Source organism: Bufo gargarizans, chromosome 3, assembly GCF_014858855.1.
Source record: "Bufo gargarizans isolate SCDJY-AF-19 chromosome 3, ASM1485885v1, whole genome shotgun sequence".
NCBI classification, from domain to species: domain Eukaryota; kingdom Metazoa; phylum Chordata; class Amphibia; order Anura; family Bufonidae; genus Bufo; species Bufo gargarizans.
This window is the reverse complement of record NC_058082.1, coordinates 555,822,175-555,845,780: the sequence shown is the minus strand read 5'-3', so window position 1 is coordinate 555,845,780 and position 23,606 is coordinate 555,822,175. Positions and strand designations below refer to the sequence as shown.

Below are 23,606 nucleotides of genomic sequence, written 5' to 3'. Positions count from 1 at the left end.
TTTCCGCCAAAGAGTAGAACATGTCCTATTATTGTCTGCATTACGGACAAGGATAGGACACTTCTATTAGGGGTTAGCTGTTCCGTTCTGCAAAATATGCAATGCGCACTGACATCATCCGTATTTTTTGTGGATCCGTGTTTTGCAGACCACAAAATATATACCGCCCTGTGCATGAGCCCTAAGTTTATACAGTTTCAAGAAAAAGTATGTGAACCCTTTGGAATGATATGGATTTCTGCACAAATTGGTCATCAAATGTGATCTGATCTTCATCTAAGTCACAACAATAGACAATCACCGTCTGCTTAAACTAATAACACACAAAGAGTTAAATGTTACCATGTTTGTATTGAACACGCCATGTAAACATTCACAGTGCAGGTGGGAAAAGTATGTGAACCCTTGGATTTAATAACTGGTTGAACCTCCTTTGGCAGCAATAACTTCACCCAAACGTTCCCTGTAGTTGCAGATCAGACGGGCACAACGGTCAGGAGTAATTCTTCACCATTCCTCTTTACAGAACGGCTTCAGTTCAGCAATATTCTTGGGATGTCTGGTGTGAATCGCTTTCTTGAGGTCCTGCCACAGCATCTCCATCGGGTTGAGGTCAGGACTCTGACTGGGCCACTCCCGAAGGTGGATTTTCTTCTGTTTAAGCCATTCCGTTGTTGATTTACTTCTATGCTTTGGGTCGTTGTCCCGTTGCAGCACCCATCTTCTGTTGAGCTTCAGCTGGTGGACAGATGGCCTTAAGTTCTCCTGCAAGATGTCTTGATAAACTTGGGAATTCATTTTTCCTTTGATGATAGCAATCCGTCCAGGCCCTGACGCAGCAAAGCAGCCCCAAACCATGATGCCCCCACCACCATACCTCACAGTTGGGATGAGGTTTTGATGTTGGTGTGCTGTGCCTCTTTTTCTCCACACATAGTGTTGTGTGTTTCTTCCAAACAACTCCACTTTGGTTTCCTCTGTCCACAGAATATTTTGCCAGTACTGCTGTGGAACATCCAGGTGCTCTTGTGTAAACTGTAAACGTGCAGCAATGTTTTTTGGACAGCAGTGGCTTCCTCTGTGGTATCCTCCCATGAAATCCATTCTTGTTTAGTGTTTTACGTATCGTAGATTCTCTAACAGGAATGTTAGCATATGCCAGAGACTTCTGTAAGTCTTTAGCTGACACTCTAGGATTCTTCTTCACCTCATTGAGCAGTCTGCGCTGTGCTCTTGCAGTCATCTTTACAGGATGGCCACTCCTAGGGAGAGAAGCAGCAGTGCTGAACTTTCTCCATTTATAGACAATTTGTCTTACCGTGGACTGATGAACAGCAAGGCTTTTGGAGATACTTTTATAACCCTTTCCAGCTTTATGCAAGTCAACTATTCTTAATCGTAGGTCTTCTGAGAGCTCTTTTGTGCGAGGCATCATTCACATCAGGCAATGCTTCTTGTGAAAAGCAAACCCAGAACTGGTGTGTGTTTTTTATAGGGCAGGGCAGCTGTAACCAACACCTCCAATCTCATCTCATTGATTGGACTCCAGTTGGCTGACACCTCACTCCAATTAGCTCTTGGAGATGTCATTAGTCTAGGGGTTCACATACTTTTTCCACCTGCACTGTGAATGTTTACATGGTGTGTTCAATAAAAACATGGTAACATTTAACTCTTTGTGTGTTATTAGTTAAGCAGACTGTGATTGTCTATTGTTGTGACTTAGATGAAGATCAGATCACATTTTATGACCAATTTGTGCAGAAATCCATATCATTCCAAAGGGTTCACATACTTTATCTTGCAACTGTAGATGTGACTTTCAGAGTTGATTTAGTGCCTATTGGTTTCAATGGGAGGCCTTGCTGCAGTTTATGCATCCGAAGATTTTTGCCGCTTGAGTTTCCCAACAGAGCCAAGAATCTATAGGTCATTTCTTGGTGCAGTTACCGCCTGGACGCCTCGCAAAGCTGCAGCGGGAGCCTGGTCAGAGCGGGTCTGCACCATGCAAAAAGAAAAGCCATGGTAGAAGCTGCTGGGGGATACGTAGTGGATTGTGTCTCTGTGAGCTGCCATGTAAAGCTCTGGACATTCTAAGGGCTCATGCACGCGAACGTTTTTTTGCGTTCCTTATACGGACCATATTTTGATTCCGTATACGGAACCATTTATTTCAATAGGTCCCTAAAAGATGCGGGCAGCACTCTGTGTGCTGTCCCCATCCGTTGCTCCGTTCCGTGGCCCCGCAAAAATCCGGTCCGGTCCTATTCTTGTCCGTTTTGAAGAGAAGAATAGGCATTTCTGTAATGGACCTCCTGTTCCGTTCCACAAATTGCGGAAGGCACACAAGTGGCATCAGTTTTTTGCGGCACGGTCATGTGCATGAGCCCTAAGACTTTGCTCTTCAGTTCCTCGCCATTTTCTATTTGCTGAGTGCTTGATACAATTGTGTCCTGTGCAGACAACCAGACTGATACATTCCACCCGCACTGATACATTGTATCAAATCTGACTGTTCTGCTGATCTTGCCTCACCGAGGACGGTCTACACTGGATGTGGTCTCACCTGTGAGGCGCATTAGGGTACGGCCTCGCAGAGTCGGGTTGCGGCCGTACTGCGGTCAGGAACCGTGCGGCCGATTAGCCCGCAGCTTCCTTTCACTTAACTAATGAAGACCATACTGTAGTGCGATCTTCATTAGTTAAATGAAAGGAAGCTGCGGGCTAATTGCCTGCGCAGTTAATGAACGAAGCACGCCCGCAACCCGACTGAAACATGGCTGCTCCGTGTGGCCATACCGTTAGATCTCTGCAGGTTCTGTTCCCTGAATGTGAACATTTCTATCCACTGACAGCAAGCAGAGAACTAGAAGATGGTGAAAGTTCTATTTACATAGGACTGGATGGGTGTTCATTTAACCCTTTAACACAGCAGTAATGTTAAGCCTGAAACCATTTCGACTGATATCCATAATGCAGTCTTCCAACTCTTTAGCTGTTGCAAAACTACTACTCCCAGCATGTTATAGGGCATACTGAGAGCTGTTGATTTCACTTATTGAAGAGCTATGACTTGCACGCCTCTGGTATAATGGCGCAGGTTTAAATACCCTGTTTAATATGCATATAGACAGACCAGTCTAAGGGCTCATGCACGCGACCGCAAATTGCGGATCTTCAAAAGACGGCTGCTGCCCGTGTGTGTTCCGCAATTTGCAGAACGGAACGGGCTGCCCATAATAGAAATGCTTATTAGAGGCGCTAGGCGCTGTGGATTATTCATTTGACATATTCGCTTAATGTGATATTACGTACCAGAAATGCAACAAATTTCGGCGAATTTTACAGCCAGGTCTAGGCACAATCTACGTAAATTCCCTCCATATCCGTGTCTGTTTACACAGCATTCCAGCAGACCGGGTGCGGTGTGAGGCTGGACCAGCAGATGGCGCTGACCCATAGGGTCATACATACTGCAAAGCCTGATGTTAGTAACATTGTAACATAGTATATAGGGCTGAAAAAAGAGATCTGTCCGTCCGGTTCGGCCTGTCATCCTGCAAGTGGATCCAGAGGAAGGCAAAAAAAAAAACAACTGTGAGGTAGAAGCCAATTTTCCCCACTTAAGGGGGAAAAAAACTCAATTTAGGCAATCAGATGGCTCCCTGGATCCACGACCCCTCTCTAGTAGCTATAGCCTGTAATATTATTATGCTCCAGAAATACATCCAGGCCCAGCAAGGAGAGGGTTACCTTCAGCAATGGGCAGTACCCCGGTCTCACCATTAGGGGGCGCAGCGGCATCATTACATTCATCCATCTGCTTCTGTAACATAGCGCCCCCTATGTAACACTCACTTCAAAGAGTATTCAGAGCTCAGCAACGAAAATGATTCTATGGAAGAAAGTTCAGCAATTTTCTAATATATTATCTATGTTAATGAATGTTAATATCTCTGCTTGCTGGCAGCGAATGGCAACCGTCCTTCTTTACTTGATGAAAACCGGTCCTAGTCCTTGGATGCGCCCGCAGGTGCAGTCTGAGCTCTGACGCTGATGCCGAGGAGCTGTGCGTCACATAAGGGATCTGAAAATAGATTTGTGTAAAAATGGCGCTTCTTCACGGATTTGGGGGGGCTTCATGGAGGATTAGGGTGGGGTTGGGATTTTGGGAATCAGATGTTGGGAGCTACAGTACAGTACGCCTGTGTGATCACATAACCAGGGCAGATTATCTTTGGATAGTAAACATTGCTCCCTTTCATTGACTGCAAGCAGAGATCTTGAATGAATAAACTAATACTCCTCTGAATGAATAACTAGCTATAGTGTGGTATAAAAATATTTTGATTCTACACTAATATTATTTAGCAGAGCCAAATTCGTTCCTAAATTCTTGGGTATCATTATCTGGCCCAAAGAACCAACTCAGCTCTGCTACATCTTCACAGCCAGTTACTACACTGCTGTTCTATTGCATTCTTGCACATTAATAACCCGGCAACTGTTACCTTTGGGGGGAATGTGGGGGAGGGGGGGTATGTAGAAGAAGCTGTTACCATGGCAACTTAAAGGACACCCATCCTTCCAGCCAGGGTGACATATAAGGAGGGTAAAAGGATTGTTCGGTTGTCAGTGGGTTCATCCATTTGTCACGGCAGAGGTCGAGAGGTCAGGTTGTTTGACCCCAAATATGTAAATGTCATCCGTCTCCCCTGCTATTGAAAACTTTTCTCCTTTGTATTCCCTTCTAAATTACATCATGTCTTGTCCTCCAGTCACATCCAAAGCTGCATTCAAAATGATATTCTGGCTGCTACTAAAATGAATCAACATTGTGTCGAAACTCCCAAACAGCTTAGTAGAGCTGCTTGCTGTCTGCCGCAGTGCATTATGGGGCATTTTAGATGGAAAAAATATGGAGCAGCACCCAAACTGCAGAATTAGAAATGCTGCTCTGGAGTATAAGATTCATATTTCTTACACCTACCACTAGAGGGCGATCACTACAGGTATATGTCTATGACCCACATAGAAATCAATAATAAATCCGTCACAGAGCGCCCCCTTGTGGTTGCTGTGGACTGTCCGCTTTTACCATTTACCGTTACTGCTCTGCATTATAGGAAGTTTATGGGAACAGGAAGATCAAAGTGCAATTCCTGATGTAAAGATCACCTGTCCTTATTGAATGTCGCCAGATCAATCTCGGTGTAGAAACTGAGGCAGCAGAGAATGCTCAGAGATTTACAGTATAAAGAATGCAGCTCTGGATGTGACTGGAGTTCCATAGAGATCAATGATACATTCATCAACAAGCTCCTGAGCCCCCTCTAGTGGTAGCTGCAGGCAGACACAGTTTCTTCATTGATCTCCATGACTAGCAGCAGCGTATCCCATAGTGACTCGGATGTAGAATTATACCGCACAGCAGAGCTGTCTAAAATTTCCAAAAGTCTAAGTTCTGATTTTCTGTGACAGAGCTCCAAATCTTCTTCCTTCACAAAGCCACAGAGACATAGCATAATGTTCTTTCTGCCTGCAGCAGCTCAGCGCATAGGGATTTATACTGCATAGGAATACAAAGCCACCATTAGGAGGAGCTCACAACATACAGACTAGAGAAGAGCAAATCAAATTGTCTCATCAATAGCACTTCTTTATTTATGAGAGGCTGTCCCTGCAGGTGAACAAGCACCCACCTGCTGCAAGATTGAGCTCACTACATACAGATTATACAGTCACCACTAGAGGGAGCTCACTACATACAGATTATACAGCCACCACTAGAGGGAACTCACTACATACAGATTATACAGTCACCACTAGAGGGAGCTCACTATATATATATTATACACCCACCACTAGAGGGAGCTCACTACATACAGATTATACAGCCACCACTAGAGGGAGCTCACTATATGTATATTATACACCCACCACTAGAGGGAGCTCACTACATACAGATTATACACCCACCACTAGAGGGAGCTCACTACATATATATTATACACCCACCACTAGAGGGAGCTCACTACATACAGATCATACACCCACCACTAGAGGGAGCTCACTACATACAGATTACACAGCCACCACTAGAGGGAGCTCACTACATACAGATTATACACCCACCACTAGAGGGAGCTCACTACATATATATTATACACCCACCACTAGAGGGAGCTCACTACATACAGATTACACAGCCACCACTAGAGGGAGCTCACTACATACAGATTATACACCCACCACTAGAGGGAGCTCACTACATATATATTATACACCCACCACTAGAGGGAGCTCACTACATCTATATTATACACCCACCACTAGAGGGAGCTCACTACATCTATATTATACACCCACCACTAGAGGGAGCTCACTACATACAGATTATACACCCACCACTAGAGGGAGCTCACTACATACACATTATACAGCCACCACTAGAGGGAGCTCACTACATACAGATTATACAGCCGCCACGAGAGGGAGCTCACTACATACAGATTATACAGCCACTGCTAGAGGGAGCTCGCTACATACAGATTATACAGCCACCACTAGAGGGAGCTCACTACATATAGATTATACAGCTAACACTAGAGGGAGCTCACTACATACAGATTATACAGCCACCACTAGAGGGAGCTCACTACATATATATTATACACCCACCACTAGAGGGAGCTCACTACATACAGATTATACAGCCACCACTAGAGGGAGCTCACTACATACAGATTATACAGCCGCCACGAGAGGGAGCTCACTACATACAGATTATACAGCCACTGCTAGAGGGAGCTCGCTACATACAGATTATACAGTCACCACTAGAGGGAGCTCACTACATATAGATTATACAGCTAACACTAGAGGGAGCTCACTACATACAGATTATACAGCCACCACTAGAGGGAGCTCACTACATATATATTATACACCCACCACTAGAGGGAGCTCACTACATACAGATTATACAGCCACCACTAGAGGGAGCTCACTACATACAGATTATACAGCCGCCACGAGAGGGAGCTCACTGTATACAGATTATACAGCCACTGCTAGAGGGAGCTTGCTACATACAGATTATACAGCCACCACTAGAGGGAGCTCACTACATACAGATTATACAGCCACCACTAGAGGGAGCTCACTACATACAGATTATACAGCCGCCACGAGAGGGAGCTCACTACATACAGATTATACAGCCGCCACGAGAGTGAGCTCACTACATATATATTATACATCCACCACTAGAGGGAGCTCGCTACATACAGATTATACAGCCACCACTAGAGGGAGCTCACTACATATAGATTATACAGCTAACACTAGAGGGAGCTCACTACATACAGATTATACAGCCACCACTAGAGGGAGCTCACTACATATATATTATACACCCACCACTAGAGGGAGCTCACTACATACAGATTATACAGCCACCACTAGAGGGAGCTCACTACATACAGATTATACAGCCGCCACGAGAGGGAGCTCACTGTATACAGATTATACAGCCACTGCTAGAGGGAGCTTGCTACATACAGATTATACAGCCACCACTAGAGGGAGCTCACTGTATACAGATTATACAGCCACCACTAGAGGGAGCTCACTACATACAGATTATACAGTCACCACTAGAGGGAGCTAACTACATACAGATTATACAGCCACCACTAGAGGGAGCTCACTACATACAGATTATACAGCCACCACTAGAGGGAGCTCACTACATACAGATTATACAGCCACCACTAGAGGGAGCTCACTACATACAGATTATACAGCCACCACTAGAGGGAGCTCACTGTATACATATTATACAGCCAACACTAGAGGGAGCTGACTACATACAGATTATACAGCCACCACTAGAGGGAGCTCACTACATACAGATTATACAGCCACTACTAGGGGGAGCTCACTACATACAGATTATACAGCCACCACTAGAGGGAGCTCACTACATACAGATTATACAGCCACTACTAGAGGGAGCTCACTACATACAGATTATACATCCACCACTAGGGGGAGCTCACTACATACAGATTATACATCCACCACAAGGGGGAGCTCACTACATACAGATTATACAGCCACCACTAGAGGGAGCTCACTACATACAGATTATACATCCACCACTAGAGGGAGCTCACTACATACAGATTATACATCCACCACTAGAGGGAGCTCTCTACATACAGATTATACAGCCACCACTAGAGGGAGCTCACTACATACAGATTATACAGTCACCACTAGATGGAGATCACTAAATACAGATTATACAGAAATTACAGATGTAGCAGGACTCAGTTTGAGGGAAACATGTCATAACTTTTATTTTTTATTCATGCTACATTCAAAGAAGCATTACAAAATTGTAATTTATCCAATCAAAGTGTGTCGTAGCAGAGCTGAGCTAGTTTGCTGCATTAAAATATGTGTGAAGTTTTCCTTTGAAATCTAATGTAGATTATCAGTGCAGTAACACTGGGTTTGTTCTTTGGCACAATGTTTTACAATATTTATTGTTATTAGGTCAAATATTATTTTATGTAGTTACATAGGACTGCGTGTGAAGTTATTAGAGAGTTATCACATTACACATGCAGTGCAGAAGAGATGAGTTTGACATTTGGCACAATGTGTTGTTATCTATGTTTCTGCAGGAGGACGAACTGTCTTATTTCATCTCAGGCATCACAATGTACACAGTATAGTAAAGCAGTACTGAGTATGTCACTAGGACCAATGCTCCTCAAAATCATACTTTATTTTATACTTGAAATATTTTTTACATAGGACTGCAGGTGAATGTAGAGTAGTGATTTAACTTGGAAAATTCTCATAATGCACACTCAACGCAGCAGATTTGAATCTGTCATTTCATAAAGAATATTCTTCATATACAGCATTTTATACATAGGACTGCCATGGAATCTACTGCCTTTAACAGTCCATAGATGACACAGCAAAGCTGAGTTTGTCATTTGGCATAATGTTCCTTGTTATCATGATATGTTTATGTTGTAGGACCTATTACTTTTATCACAAACAACAGATGATGCAGTAGAGTTGAGTTTGTAATTTGTCATGTATGTTTTAATATAGGACTGCATTATTTTAACCCCCGGGAATTATCATAATGCACCTACAATGTGGCAGGGCTGAATTTGTCATTTGGCACAACGCTATTGCATGTCATTACATATTATTTATGTGTTTGTATGGGACTGCAGGTGAGCCTACTGCCTTATCCTAAACCGGGACCTATTCTAATGCACATGCAATGCAACAGAGATGAATGTCATCTGGCATATTGCTTTTCCATATCATATTATGCCATTTATTTTGTTACATGGGACTGCAGGTAAACTGCAGGTCATCTTAATGCACATACAGTGCAGCAAAGCTGAGTTTGTCATTTGGTACAATGCTCCTCCATATCATATTACTTTATGTATGTGTTTACATGGGACTGCAGGTAAACCTACTACATTAGTTCAAACCAAGGAGCTAACATAATGCGTCTGTACTGCAGTAGAGCTGAGTTTGTCATGTGGCATAATGCTGCTCCATATCATCATACAATATTTATGTGTTTTATTAGGACTGGAGGTAAACCCACTGCATTATCTTAACCCAGGGAGTTAACATAATGCATTTGTATTGCAGTAGAGCTGAGTATGTCCATCTAAATGAATGGTTCCGTATATGGAATGCAAAAAACGGAACGTAAACGGAAAAAAATAATGTTTGTGTGCAAGAGGCCTAATGCACATACAGTGCAGCAGAGTTTGTCATTAGGCACAGTGGTCCTCCATCTCATACTACTTTATTTATGTGTTTACATGGGACTGCAGACGGACCCACTGCCTTACCTCAACCCAAGGAGTTACCATAATGCACTTGTATTGCCGTGGAGCTGGGTATGTCATGTGGCACAATGCTCCTCTATATCATGATATGTTATTTATGTGTTTACATAGGACTGCAGGTGAACCCACTGCATTATCTTAACCCAGGGAGTTAACATAATGCATTTGTATTGCAGTAGAGCTGAGTTTGTCATTAGGCACAATGTTCCTCCATCTCATACAACTTTATTTATGTGTTTACATGGGACTGCAGGCGGACCCACTGCCTTGCCTCAACCCAAGGAGTTGACATAATGCATTTGTATTGCCGTGGAGCTGGGTATGTCATGTGGCACAATGCTCCTCTATATCATGATATGTTATTTATGTGTTTACATAGGACTGCAGGTGAACCTACTGCATGATATTAACCCAGGGAGTTATCCTAATGCACTGAATGGCATACAATGCAGCAGAGCTAAGTTTGTCATTTGGTACAATTCTCCTTCATGTCGCGATACGTTATTTATGCTTTTTACATAGGACTGCAGGTAAAGCTACTGCATTATCTTAACCCAGGGAGTTCTTCCAATGCACACACCTCAGCTCTGCTACCTCAACCATAACAACACCCTAGAAAACGTGCGAGGCACAAGTGTCTCCTATTGGTGGCTGCAAGTGTTTCCTGATGAATTGGTGGCAGGAGGGGGGATCCGCGCGCTCTCCTTACAATACAGGCAGGTTCTGCTCTTCTCATGGAGATCCGCCTCCTCCCTCCCTCCACTCTCCATCCATCTCTCAGCTTGGGAAAGTGGGTTAGTGAAGGAACCTTGTGTACACATCTCAGTCCTAGCAGCAGCCGCACATCCCTGCGCTCTGCTCCTCCTAACTCTGGGATTCTTGCTCTGGGATTCCTCCTCTGGATCCTCCTTGACATTGGCCGAGGCAAAAAATAAAAAGAAATTTCCAAAAATAGCAAAAACTGCAGCATCTAAACGGCCCCCCTCTCCACCTCCTCGTACTCATGAGATTCTTACTTTGGGAAACTGCATGAAGATCTTGATCTCTTCGCCTCCTTGGAATTGTGGGATTAAAAAATAAGAAAAAAGAAAGAGACAGATTTTTGTTTTTTAATGGTTTTATTTTTGTCCGCCTTTTTGGCTAGAATTTTTTGGGAGCAAGTTCTTCATCTCTTGGAAGTGTTTCTATAAGCTTTGGGTTTTATTTTTTATTTTTTTTTGCATTGTGAAGTGGTGACCATGGTTTGGAGGTTGCAAGCAGATAGGTACCAGTTGCCTCGCCTGCTTCTAAGACTCCTCTTCCTTCTCCCTACAGGACTGCCTGTCCGCAGCGTGGATTTTAACCGAAGCACAGATAACATCACTGTCCGGCAAGGGGATACAGCTGTGATCAGGTAGGGGGCGCTCTGCCTGTTTCTTTTTTCTCTTTATTTTGACATGCTGGATGCTACTTGTGTCTTATAAGATGCTGGATAACATGAGAATGGATGAGGGGTAGATAGAGGAGTCCACCACCAAGGGTCTCCAGGCTCCTCAGGACCTGCAATCCTTGTGCTCTCCTCACATCACCCCCCTCCACTCCTGGTATCAGAATTTTGCAAATTCTACCTTGCCTTTAATGAATCTCAGTTGACTCATCTCATCATGTGAGGATGATCAAGGGTTCATCACGAGTTCTTTGGAGCCTACGTTCATCCCTTGTCACAAGGGTTAAGCTAGAAGTGTGGAGGACTTCTTGTAGGTCCATGTCGTTGAGATGTTCAGTAGACATGGACTGGCTTGGTCAGAGGAGCTGGCACGGTATCTATATATCTAGTGCCACATTGCATGGCCTGGAGGAGGTTAAGTGAGCAGAGACGCATTATCCTATAGGGATGCTAGAATCTGCTGTTCAGGAGCCTATAGACAGTTCTTCACCCTAAGGAACGTTCCACAGCACTATCTGCAGGACCATATATAATGGACTTGCCTGTCTACGAGAGCTCATGTTGTGGTGGCTGCAGTGACACCACTGTACACACTGGACGATGCTAGGGAGCACTGCAGCATTTCTCATCTAGGTACACGGTGAGCCAAATTTATTAACTCCATAGCTGCTGCCTGTAAGCATCTTCTTCTGGTTGACCACAGTCCTTAGTTCTGGTCCTCAGAGGCTGTTAAGTGCATAATGTTAAGACAGATGGGTTAATCAGTTCTCGATGTTAAGTTCTGCGTGTAAATCCAGGATCCGTTAATGGTCAGGGGGGACTGGGATAGTGGAACATGAGTTAACTCTTCAAGGGCCACGTTGTTGGTGGAGCTTGAGGTCTTCTGTGCTTTCCAACCTCACACATTATTAACACGTAGATGTGAGGGAAGTGGAGCATGACAACCTGATGAGAAGGTGCAAATACCAAGATGTCACAGAAGTAAAATGGGATATTAACCAGTATAAAACTTGCATGTGATTGTTGCCAGGGTCTACTGAGCCAACCTTGGTGTCTATGGGATGACTGAAGACACCATCGAAGTGCCATCTATGGCTGATCTCATGAATCATGTTCTGTGAAGTGCTCTCTATGGTTTCACATCCACCTACACTCCAATGTATAGTATTTTATTGTATATTGGTCATGCCTGATGGATATCATTGATGGCCTGATGTTTCTCATCTACTTGAACCCAAAGATCTGATGCTGGTGTAATATGCAGGACATGGGATGCTATACTGTACGACATTGGGAGGGTAATGCTGTGCTCTGAGCCATATCCGTCTAGCATTCTAGCAGTCACGTTCCCTCAACAGGTCATGTGTAATAGTCAACGCATTAAATTCATTGCATTTGCTGAACTTCTGCTGGAAGCTCTCACCTCAGGTCTTAAAGAAATTGTCTATTTATTTATTTTTTACTGAAACCTTTGTAAAATTAATATGAAGGATGAACTTATTGAGCATTGCAAAACATACAAGTGTTTTGCTATGCTGCTGGATCCATTTGAGATCATCAGATGATCATGGTGTCATTCCATTGGACTACACAAGTTGTCATCAGGAACCATTTGATTTTCATGGGTTGCTCCGGGTCTTTAACTTATATGAATATATTTTGAGGTGATTGAGTGTTCACCAACCTGTGGCTCTCCAGCTGTTGCAAAACTCCAACTCCCAGCATGCATTGTCAGGCAATGGTTCTGTAATGGATAGAGAGACATTGGAAACCATTAGACCATCATGGACTTCCTCTGGACCTACATTGTTTTCTTAATCAATGCAGATATGATGTCATTCCTAAATTTCCAAGAACCTTTTGGACCTTCTGTTTTTTACTTCTGGCCAACCCAACCCTGTACTGTAGTGACCCATGGATTTTAGGGCATGATGGGAGTTATACATAATTTTGCAAGAGCTGGAGAGCCACTGGGTGGAGACCACTAGATTATGAAGAGGATCAATGAGGTTCCCTCCTCTGAACCCCCATCGTTTTCTAGATCAATGCAGGTATGAATGATACCAAAATGTTCAAGGACCTTTCTTGTTTTTATCTGCAATTTGGCTAACCCAACCCAGTACCCTAGCGGTCCTAAAATGCTTCAATGGTTCAGCATTTTTTTGGCTGATAGAAGTCTAAAAATTAGGATACTTGGTCGAGTATTCCGAAGGGGGTATGCTATGCCATATGCTATGGGGTCAAGTGTGAAGAAGAACCCAGCTCAGGTCATCCACCTCCCTCCCCATGGACATTGTGGACCTGGGCTTCTCCTCTCCATTGCCCTCTAAATGTTATCAAGAATGGGTTGAGGGGCCCAACACTGCTCTTCTGTCCAACAGGAGGGAAGGAATGATGGGCTGAAGTAAGCACTGGGTGAAGGGGTGTGGTGACATCCATTGATATCGAGAGGGAAATCCCAATTTTGATTATTGCTACAGGCTTTTGGCAAACATCCCTAGCATGACCCACATGGCCAATATCATAGGAAATGCTACCCTAATGCTACAACTCCCAGCTGTACTGGTCAAGCGGCCAAGGCCATCTTCAGTTGTGGTCAATATTGGACAGTGGGAGAACTTCTTGACAGATGTTGAGCTCTATGTGACTGATCAGAAGCTCCATTTTCCATTTTTCACCACAGGTTCGCTTTAACAACATACCTTAGTATTGTGGCCACCTTATCCTGTAGGTAAAGTAACTTACAGTCAATGATATTTATGGAAGTTATCTTGAAATATGAATAATCTCAGGCCACGTGGACAATGAAAGTGATGCTTTAAGTTTTCCAAAGTCTATGAATCTCAATTTCTTCACTAACGTTCAAAGAGAAACCTGCTTGATCAAACTGTATGAAATCTTGAAAGTCGAGAGCGGAGGTTCTCGGCTCACTAACGAGTCTTCACCAAGGATATTCTCAATTATATACAGAGAAACAAACTTTTATCTCACGGATTACTTCAAAGGATGAAAGTGAATATTCTTAATTAAGGTTTAGTGTTGTTGCTCTAAAATTATAAATCCTGGAATATTTTCTGTAGTAAAATAATAAAATTAAAAAAAATAGAAAGAAAGAAGTAATTTTCATGTTTCATTGAAAAAGTAAAAAAAAAAAAAAAAGAAAAAAAAGGAAAGCAACCAAATTTGATTACTGTAGATACTGCACTTATAAATTATCCGGTATAACCCCTTGTCTTCTGCTTCCAAAGGATTATGGTTGTAGACTCACATCCTTATCTCCAAATCTTAATTATAAAATTGTAGACTTTTGAAGAAATGTGCACCAGTCCTAGCAGGTAGGAATCCCATATACTGTCCACTGAGATCCTGGTCGTGTTCCTTAAAGAACTAATTGATGTTTTCAGGAGGACCATATGGATTTCTGTGGACAGTATGTAGGATTCCAACCCAGTGTAGTCCACAAATTACTTTCTACGGTTTAGGCTTCTTTCACACTAACATTAGGCTTGTCCGGCAGGATTTTTTCGGCAGGGGAGCAGCCTACTAATGCTTGCACACGTGTGCTGCCGGATGTCCATCCCGGCCCCAATCACTATAATGGGGACGGGCAGGAGATGTGGCCATAGCACGGCAAACATGCCGAGAGGCTGCTGGACAAAAACCGCAGTGTGCCAAGTGGAATTGCAGGTATTTTTTTAATATTCCATGGACACTTGGGGCCATACCAGGAGGTAATCTCTAGGTCATGCATCATCTATACAGAACCTATGCATTCCCATTCTTACTTTCATTATAAGCTTCCTTACACTCAGGGAGTATTTTTAATTAGATTAATAGTTTTTAACTAAAAAGCCACCTCCAAATTGGGTTGGGTTGACTTTTAGAGGCCGTTCTTGTATGAGATCCTGGTCCTACTGTAAAAGCATTTGGTGGGCCAGTCTGACCGAGGGCTCCCCAAAGCGGTTCAAATTTGAGCAAAAGCTTCCCCTACTTGAAAATGCATTGCTCTGTGGTCTCTCTCCATCTCTATCTCCAAATGGGGCTGTCTTCTGCTGGACCTTTTGGAGGCCGAGGCCATTCTTGTGTCAGATACTGATCCCACTGAAAGAAGATCTGGTGGGCCAATAGGACCCAAGGCTCTCCAGGGGTTCAGGTTTGAAGGTAAACCACCATGGCAGAAAAACTTCCCCTTCTTGATAATGCATTGCTCTCTGGTCTCTCTCCATCTCTATCTCCAAATGGGGTTGTCTTCTGCTGGACCTTTTGGAGGCCGAGGCCATTCTTGTGTCAGATACTGATCCCACTGAAAGAAGAACTGGTGGGCCAATAGGACCCAAGGCTCTCAAGGGGTTCAGGTTTGAAGGTAAACCACCATAGCAGAAAAACTTCCCCTTCTTGATAATGCATTGCTCTCTGGTCTCTCTGTATCTCCATCTCTATCTCTGTTTCTAAATCTTCTGCTGGGAGCTTTGGTGATCATTGTTGTGGCAGGTCCTGATCCCATTGGAAGATCATCTGATGGACCTGTCTGATCCAGGGCTCCTCAGTGGGTTCACATTTCAGGGTTAAACACTATAGCACTACAAACCTTCCCCTTCTTGACAATGCATCTATCTCTGGTCTCTATCCATCTGCATTCCTCTCCATCTCCCCATTGTCCTATTACCAAAGTTTTACCTCCAGCTTTTGAATGATTTATTTTTCCTCTTAGGACAATCACACATTCACCGGCTGAAGGCTTATTTTAGGTGCTGTATTTTTGATTTCCCCATCCAAGATGCATTATTGCCTGGTAATATAACCTCCCGACCCGCCATCTCAATTTATGGATAATTTAGCACTTTCATGAAAAAAGAAATGACAGATCGATAGCGGCTGTATATTTAGTGCCTGGCTGATATACTGTGAATCCATTCCACCATTCGGGAGCTGAACCGTGAGGTGGATAAATGAATTGGTTTAGGATCTTCTCAGGGATATGGGAATTCTTTATCCATAGAGATAACAAAGGTGAAATATTTAATACAATTGATGTCATGGCAACTGTCTGCTCATCTCTACCAAAATGTAAACTTTGGATACAATGTAACATTTACCCAGCTGCTACAAGAAGCAACATTGTATCTCGTAGCCAGGTATTTTCAGGGACTATCCATCTTCAGGTAGACTCAAAAAAGTTGCATCGCTGCTAGCATGATGGAGAGCGCATCTGGATTTGTGGCCTCATTTTTTATAATAGCTGGTTATGTCTGGAAGAAAACATCTGAGAGTATAAGGGACCAAAGTGATAGATTTATGATGGATTCTTCATCGAAGGTAACATCGCCATGAGGATTCAGAAGTTTAGATAAATCAGGGCCCCTCCTGGAACTGAGGACTCTTCATGGTTTTATTGTTAAGCCAACAACTTCTTGTATATTGGCCATTACTTTACATACATAAAACTTTTTATCTAACTTTTTATGTTCTACGAATGAGTGGAAGGAAGGTTGAGGTTGAGCCATTGCTTGGGATGAGTTAGTGACTCATTTTGGAATTTTCTACATAATTCATTGACAGAAAGATTGAATGTCCTGACTTCTCAGCAGATGTTTGAGAAACTCTCATGGTCTATCATAGATCATAAAATAGTAATAAACTCAATTCTGGAGCTTAGGTTTACCAAAGTTCCATGTTTTTTGTTTTTTTTTAGGATGGTTGCTAAGGGCATTGAACCAGTGCTGAGAAAATCAGATGGATGTTGTATAACTTTGGTGGGGAAGGGGTGGCTTTAGTGAGAATGTCTGTTTAAGAAATTCCATTTCCAAGCACGTTATTATGCAATTCTGAGAGAGGGGGTTACATATATCAACACTCGTGCTGGAGGACCTGTCCTGTCCTGTATTACCCATTGATTTGAGTGGACACTGTAATACTCCATTTCCCCTGCGGTGGTGCTGCAGGGAAATAGATCACTTACAGTATTATGAGGTTTCTTCACAGATGACAGCTGATCACTGGGGGTCCCAGCTTTTTGTCAAGGGACCTTCTAACAAGTAGGGACTGACCAAAGTTGATAACAACATGGACAGGAGATCTCTAGTAGATTTCTCAAAATAGTTTGGACTCGGGAAATAATAAATCTTGGGGGGGGGGGGGGGGGACTAAGAAACATGTAAAACTGAAATGCCTTCATTTGTCATGTTAAAAAAGGAGCTAGGATGTCAATTTATACCAGCCACCTAGAAACCTATGAGTCCTGATGGGTGGCCCACACAACTGGCCAAATCCACAATGATTGGTGACAACTAGAGATGAGCAAATGAAATTCATTCACGCTTTGTTTACTGGTAAAAGGTTATCACGGACCATAACGCATAACGTTGTTCATTTCGTCATAATAGAAGTCTATGGGCTCCAAAACGGATCCGTCCCATTTCCGTTGAGTCCTCCCCTGCATAACGGAAACGGGGCAGATCCGATTTGCATCCCATAGACTTCTATTATGACGGAATAAATAACGGAATGCACCTAAAGGCATTCTGTCATAGAATTGCGTTATGGTCCGTGGTAACGGAGTCCATTACGCAATTCACCTTTTTCCAGTAAACAAAGCGTGAACGAAATTCTAAATATGAAATTCGCTCATCTCTAGTGACAACCTCTTACAAAGAGAAGTTGTCACAGTCCGTTGTTACTAATATAACATTGATGTTTAAAATTTTATGTGCTATAGCAACAAGTGTACTTCTAAAGAGTATCTCTACCCAACACGCAAGCTTTGCCCGGTGTTCACCATCTCTTGGCAAAGGATCTTCCAGAAAAGATCTTCCAGAACAGATCCTCCAGAACAGATCCTACTCTACATCCAATTCTGATTATATTTTTTTTCCAAAAAGTAGTTGAACAAGTGTAAAAAATTTCTAGAAGTGAAACTGTGAAGAGCATCAGACACTTGATGAATGCAAACACCCTGCCTGATCCTAATCCCGGCTTAGTGAAGGGATTCAGCGGCTTCATACCAAGAGAGCAGACGAGTTTATTTCACAAATATACAGAAAACTCCTGTCAGATTGTGCCTCCTTGTGTGATTTCTGCTCAGTTTTGCCCATTAGACTTAAGGTTTATTGTTGGTTTTGCAACTTTTATATTATCGAAAATAAAAAGTCAAATTAAGTTCAAAACTGGTTGTGTAACACGGTTGAGTAGTTTTTTGCTACTAAAGCCCCTCCTTAGACTTTAGATAGTTGTTGTCAGAACCATTCCCCTTGACCTTCCCATACACAGTTTGCACACGCACTCGGCTCATTTGAATGTTCCTTCTCTATCACTGTTGTTATCAATAACAGATGTGAAAAATTCGGAAAATAGAGACAATGAGGTCATCATTGCACTAGAGTTATATGACTATAATTTAAAAAACATACAGGAATATTTCCTTCCTTCTTTTCATACGCGGAAAATCATGTACTAAAACAATAGATGCAAACATAACATATGGACTAAGCCCTCACGCTAAGGATAAAATCGGAGACTTAGCCAATATATTTTGATCAAAATCTGAGACTTAGCCAATATATTTTGATCAAAACACTTCTGTGCCCACCTACCAGCGCCACGGTGGTCTCAGGCAGGCAGGTCCTAGAGACCCTGCACATATAGTGTGCTGCTCCTAGTCACCTCTGTGTGCATCCGCAACCAATGAGAGGAGGAGCGGCACAGCTATATGTACCACCTCATCAAGGTCGCCTATTCTTCCTTCTTTTGACCACTCATTCCTTTAACACTACTAACTTTTCTCCTACTTTTGTTCTTTCCTTATGTATTTCCAACTCTTTTCCTTCCTTCCTTTCATACTTCCATTCATCTTCCTTCCTTCCTTGCTGTCATACGTCCAACTCTCTTTTTTCCTTCCTTTCATATTCTGAATTCTCTTCCTTCCACACTTCCAATACTCTTCCTTCCTTCCTTCATTTCATAGTTTCAACTCTCTTCCTTCATTTCATACTTCCAACCCTCTTCTTTCCTTCCTTCCTTCCTTCCTTCCTTCCTCCCTTCCTTTCATACTTCCTTCCTCCCTCCCTTCCTTTCATACTTCCAACCCCCTTCCTTCCTTTCATACTTCCAACCCTCTTCCTTCCTTCCAACCCTTTCCTTCCTCCCTCCCTCCCTTCCTCCCTTTCATACTTCCAACCTTCTTCCTTCCTCCCTCCCTTGCTTCCTTCCTTCCTCGCTTCCATACTTTCAACCCCCTTCCTCCCTTCCATACTTCCAACCCCCTTCCTCCCTCCCTCCCTTCCTTCCATACGTCCAACCCCTTCCTTCCTCCCTTCCTTTCATACTTCCAACCCCCTTCCTTCCTACGTTCTTTTAATACTTCCAACCCCCTTCCTTCCTCCCTTCCTTTCATACTTCCAACCCCCTTCCTTCCTCCCTTCCTTTCTTTTATACTTCCAACCACCTTCCTTTCTCCCTTCCTTCCTTCCTTCCATACTTTCAACCCCCTTCCTTCCTCCCTCCCTCCCTTCCTTACATACTTCCAACCCCCTTCCTTCCTTCATTCCATACTTCCAACCCCCTTCCTTCCTTCCTTTCATACTTCCAACCACCTTCCTTTCTCCCTCAGGTCCACACAAGTCTGATATTTTTCAGGAGAGCCCCTTCAGTAAGGATGAAGTGCCTCCTATGCTGCTTGCTCTCTACCCCCAGCGCTTGTGGTTGGCCTGCCTGCGAGCAGAAGCATGTTCTGGAGACAGCAGTGGAGGTAGCGGTATGTCAGCTCCTGGGCGGCGCTGTGCTGATACCTGGTACTTGTGAACTTCTCTTGGCTTTGACTGGATTATTGACATTGCGGTGAACTTGTGTCTGTCAGGATGTAGAGATGATTCCTTGGCAGTTCCTGGAAGGATTTGTCATGTTTCGAAGACCTGTGATTAACAGCGAAGACTTATTGCTGAAACCCCGCGGCTGTCACTCACCCGCCGATCAGAGGCAACCTGTACAATTACTGGTCTACAGTATCACAAATGATGGGATTAGATACATGCGCTCTGTATACAGTATCACACATTATAAGGTTAGATACAACTCGGCAGACAGTATCACACATATTACGATTACATACAAGGGCATAGTATACAGTATCACACATGATATGCTTAGATACACAGCTCAGTATACAGTATCACACATGTTAGGATTAGACACATGGACTCTGTAAACAGTATCACACGTTACAAGGTTATATTCAGCAGCTCAGCAGACAGTATCCCACATATTAGGATTATATACAAGGGCTCAATATGCAGCATCACACATGATATGCTTAGATACACAGCTCATTAGACAGTATCACATATTATAAGATTTGATACAGCATCTCAGCAGACAGTATCACACAGGATAGGATTAGATACACAGCTCAGCAGACAGTATCACACATGATAGTCTTAGATAAAGCAGTTTAGCAGAAAGTATCAAACATGATAGGCTTAGATACACAGCTCAGCAGACAGTATCACACAGGATAGGATTAGATACACAGCTCGGCAGACAGTATCACACAGGATAGGATTAGATACACAGCTCAGCAGACAGTATCACACAGGATAGGATTAGATACACGGCTCAGCAGACAGTATCACACATGATAGGCTTAGATAAAGCAGTTTAGCAGAAAGTATCAAACATGATAGGCTTAGATACACAGCTCAGCAGACAGTATCACACAGGATAGGATTAGATACAGCAGCACATAGTCCATGGATATTTATTCTAGAATGAATCTGTCCTCATGGTTTCCCACACAGACCCGTCATCTACGTAGAGAACATTTCCCTCTATACACAGAAGTTCGAGGCTCGGATGTGACAATCTGAATTCACGTTGGGTCGCGTGACTTTTGTTATTTAATTATTCTTAATTATTTTCAGCGTTTTTTTGCATGTTTCCCTGGGGGACCGGAGGCGCAGGGCACTAAATAATGTAAATTTGTACATATTGCAGCACACGGCAGAATATATGAGCGCATTGTAAATAAATAATACGAGTAATAACAAATGCAATATAATCCCGTGAATTTATCCTCTCCGCGCGCTGCGGCAGATAACGCTCCCACTGACAATAAGTCGTTTTGCTTAGCTCATAAAATAGGTCATGCAACAGGTAGAGACAATCCGTCATTCCCGGGTACAGGACCAAACAGGCCTGCAATAGGCACCTAGTGGATTTAGTGTCTGTGGAGGGAAGAATTGCATTCAGCACAGTGTCAGGCAGCTGCCATAAAGAACCAGCGGCTGAGCAGATAATAATAATAATGGCTCATTCCCTTGACACATTATCTTGGGATACTTTTGATGACAGATCAAAATTATCATTGTTGTTATACCATTGGACCAAGGTCTCCCCTGACATTGTCACACCTATGGACCTATAGTTGAATGCTAATCATTGCAGTTTTTAGATAACTCATTGACTTTCTATGGATTAGTGCTGTGAGCATGCTCATGATGGTGCAGTGGTCCTTGTGCAGGGAGGAGGAGGAGGTGAGCAGTGTCCATCATGTATTGTGAATGGTGAGTCCTGTATTATCTGTCATTGTAATCCAGAAGACTTCTGAGAAGCGATCTCTACAAAACAGGATGTGTCAACCAGTTATGAGGCTCACTGGTCATTGTGCAGGGACGGGGAGTAGATAAGCTTTGATCGTCATCTATTAGGAATGGTGGATCCTGTGTTGTTTATATATAGGTGATATCTGTCATTGTAATCCTTCCTGTGACGATAATGTGGCAACTGCTGAGAAGTGATCTCTATATAATAGGATGTGCCAGCCTATTATGAGGCTCAGATGTCATTGTGCAGGGAGGAGGAATAGATAAGCTTTGCTCATAATCTACAGTGAATGGTATATATAGGTGATATGTGTCATTGTAATATTACCTTTGATGATAATGTGACAACTGCTGAGAAGTGATCTCTATATAATAGGATGTGCCAGCCTATTGTGAGGCTCAGTTGTCATTGTGCAGGGAGGAGGAATAGATAAGCTTTGCTCATCACCTACTGTGAATGGTATATATAGGTGATATCTGTCATTGTAATATTACCTTTGATGATAATGAGACCCGTATAACAGGAGTTTTAAGCCGATTATAAGGCTCAGTTGTCATTGTACAGTGAGGGGGAATAAATAAGCTTTGCTCATCATCTACTGTGAATGGTAAATATAGGTGGTATGTGTCATTGTAATCTTGCCTTTGATGATAATAAGACAACTGCTGAGCAATGATTTCTATATAAAAGGAGGGTTTAGCCTATTATGAGGCATATTGGGTGAACTTTGACTCATTGGTCCCCCACCAATAAGTAATTTGAAGGGGACATTGCACTGCAGCCTCCTCACAGCATACCAAGCACAGCGCCGTACAACGTATAGTGGCTGTGCTTGGTATTGCAGCCCAGGTCTATTCATCTGAATGAGATTAAGTTCCACGTAGGTTATGTTACTGCTGAATTACAGGTCTAGAAAGATGCATTGGTGCCCAGACTCTTCAAATAGCTGACTGGATTGGGTGCCCAGAGTCGGACCCCCACTGACCTAACCTGAGGATAGGTCATCAATATTGAATACCTGTCACCGCCAGATATCTGAGAAGCTCTGACAGACGTTCTTCAGAACCTCCTGCTTGAGGTTCTTTTGTTTTGCTTTCGTTTGGTCATCTTGTTTCCCTCTCTCAGCTGTCATCTAGTGGCACTGATTGCATCCCTTTAAATCCCCTCCCATACTGCATCACTTTGCGGTTTATACAACTTCCTGGATTGTGTGCATGCTGGATGCTGCAATAGATGCTTCTACAGATAAGTCTGTTCCTTTATTTGTGTTTTCCTGTTGGCTTGAACCTAGGTGACCCTGACTCCCTCCGTATTAAGTGTAGGGAGCCGGTGGTCGTGTCCCCTCACTATTATAGGGTGTTCAGGTGTCATACAGTCGAGGCACGAGGGCATGCAATTATCTATCATAGAGATCTTTGCATAGGTTGAGAAGTCAGGGAGAGCGCGAGGGCTTTTACAGGGCTCACCCTTATGTTCCTTAGTTTGGGATCAAGTCAGTCGGATCTTCATTTGTTGTCTTCTAGTTTTCTGCAACACCATCCGTGACACTACCCCTTTATTGCTAAGATTTTGTCTGCATGCAGCCACCACTAGAGGGCACTTATTACATAATTTACAGTGTATAAATTGCATGCAATCAGCTCCCCCTAGTGGTGGCTGCAGGGAGACAGAACTTTATCATT

The 23,606-nt window shown here is 43.1% G+C and overlaps 1 protein-coding gene across 2 annotated transcripts in view; it reads left to right on the top strand.

Moving 5' to 3' along the window:
• The first annotated feature begins 10,714 nt into the window (after positions 1–10,714).
• Positions 10,715–23,606, top strand: part of LOC122930659 (limbic system associated membrane protein) — a 681,978-nt gene continuing 669,086 nt past the window's right edge. For both annotated transcript variants that reach the window (XM_044284186.1, XM_044284185.1), the window contains exon 1: positions 10,715–11,298. In XM_044284186.1, the coding sequence (XP_044140121.1) occupies positions 11,144–11,298 (155 nt within the window). In that variant the 5' untranslated portion in view covers positions 10,715–11,143. The remainder of the gene's footprint in view (positions 11,299–23,606) is intronic.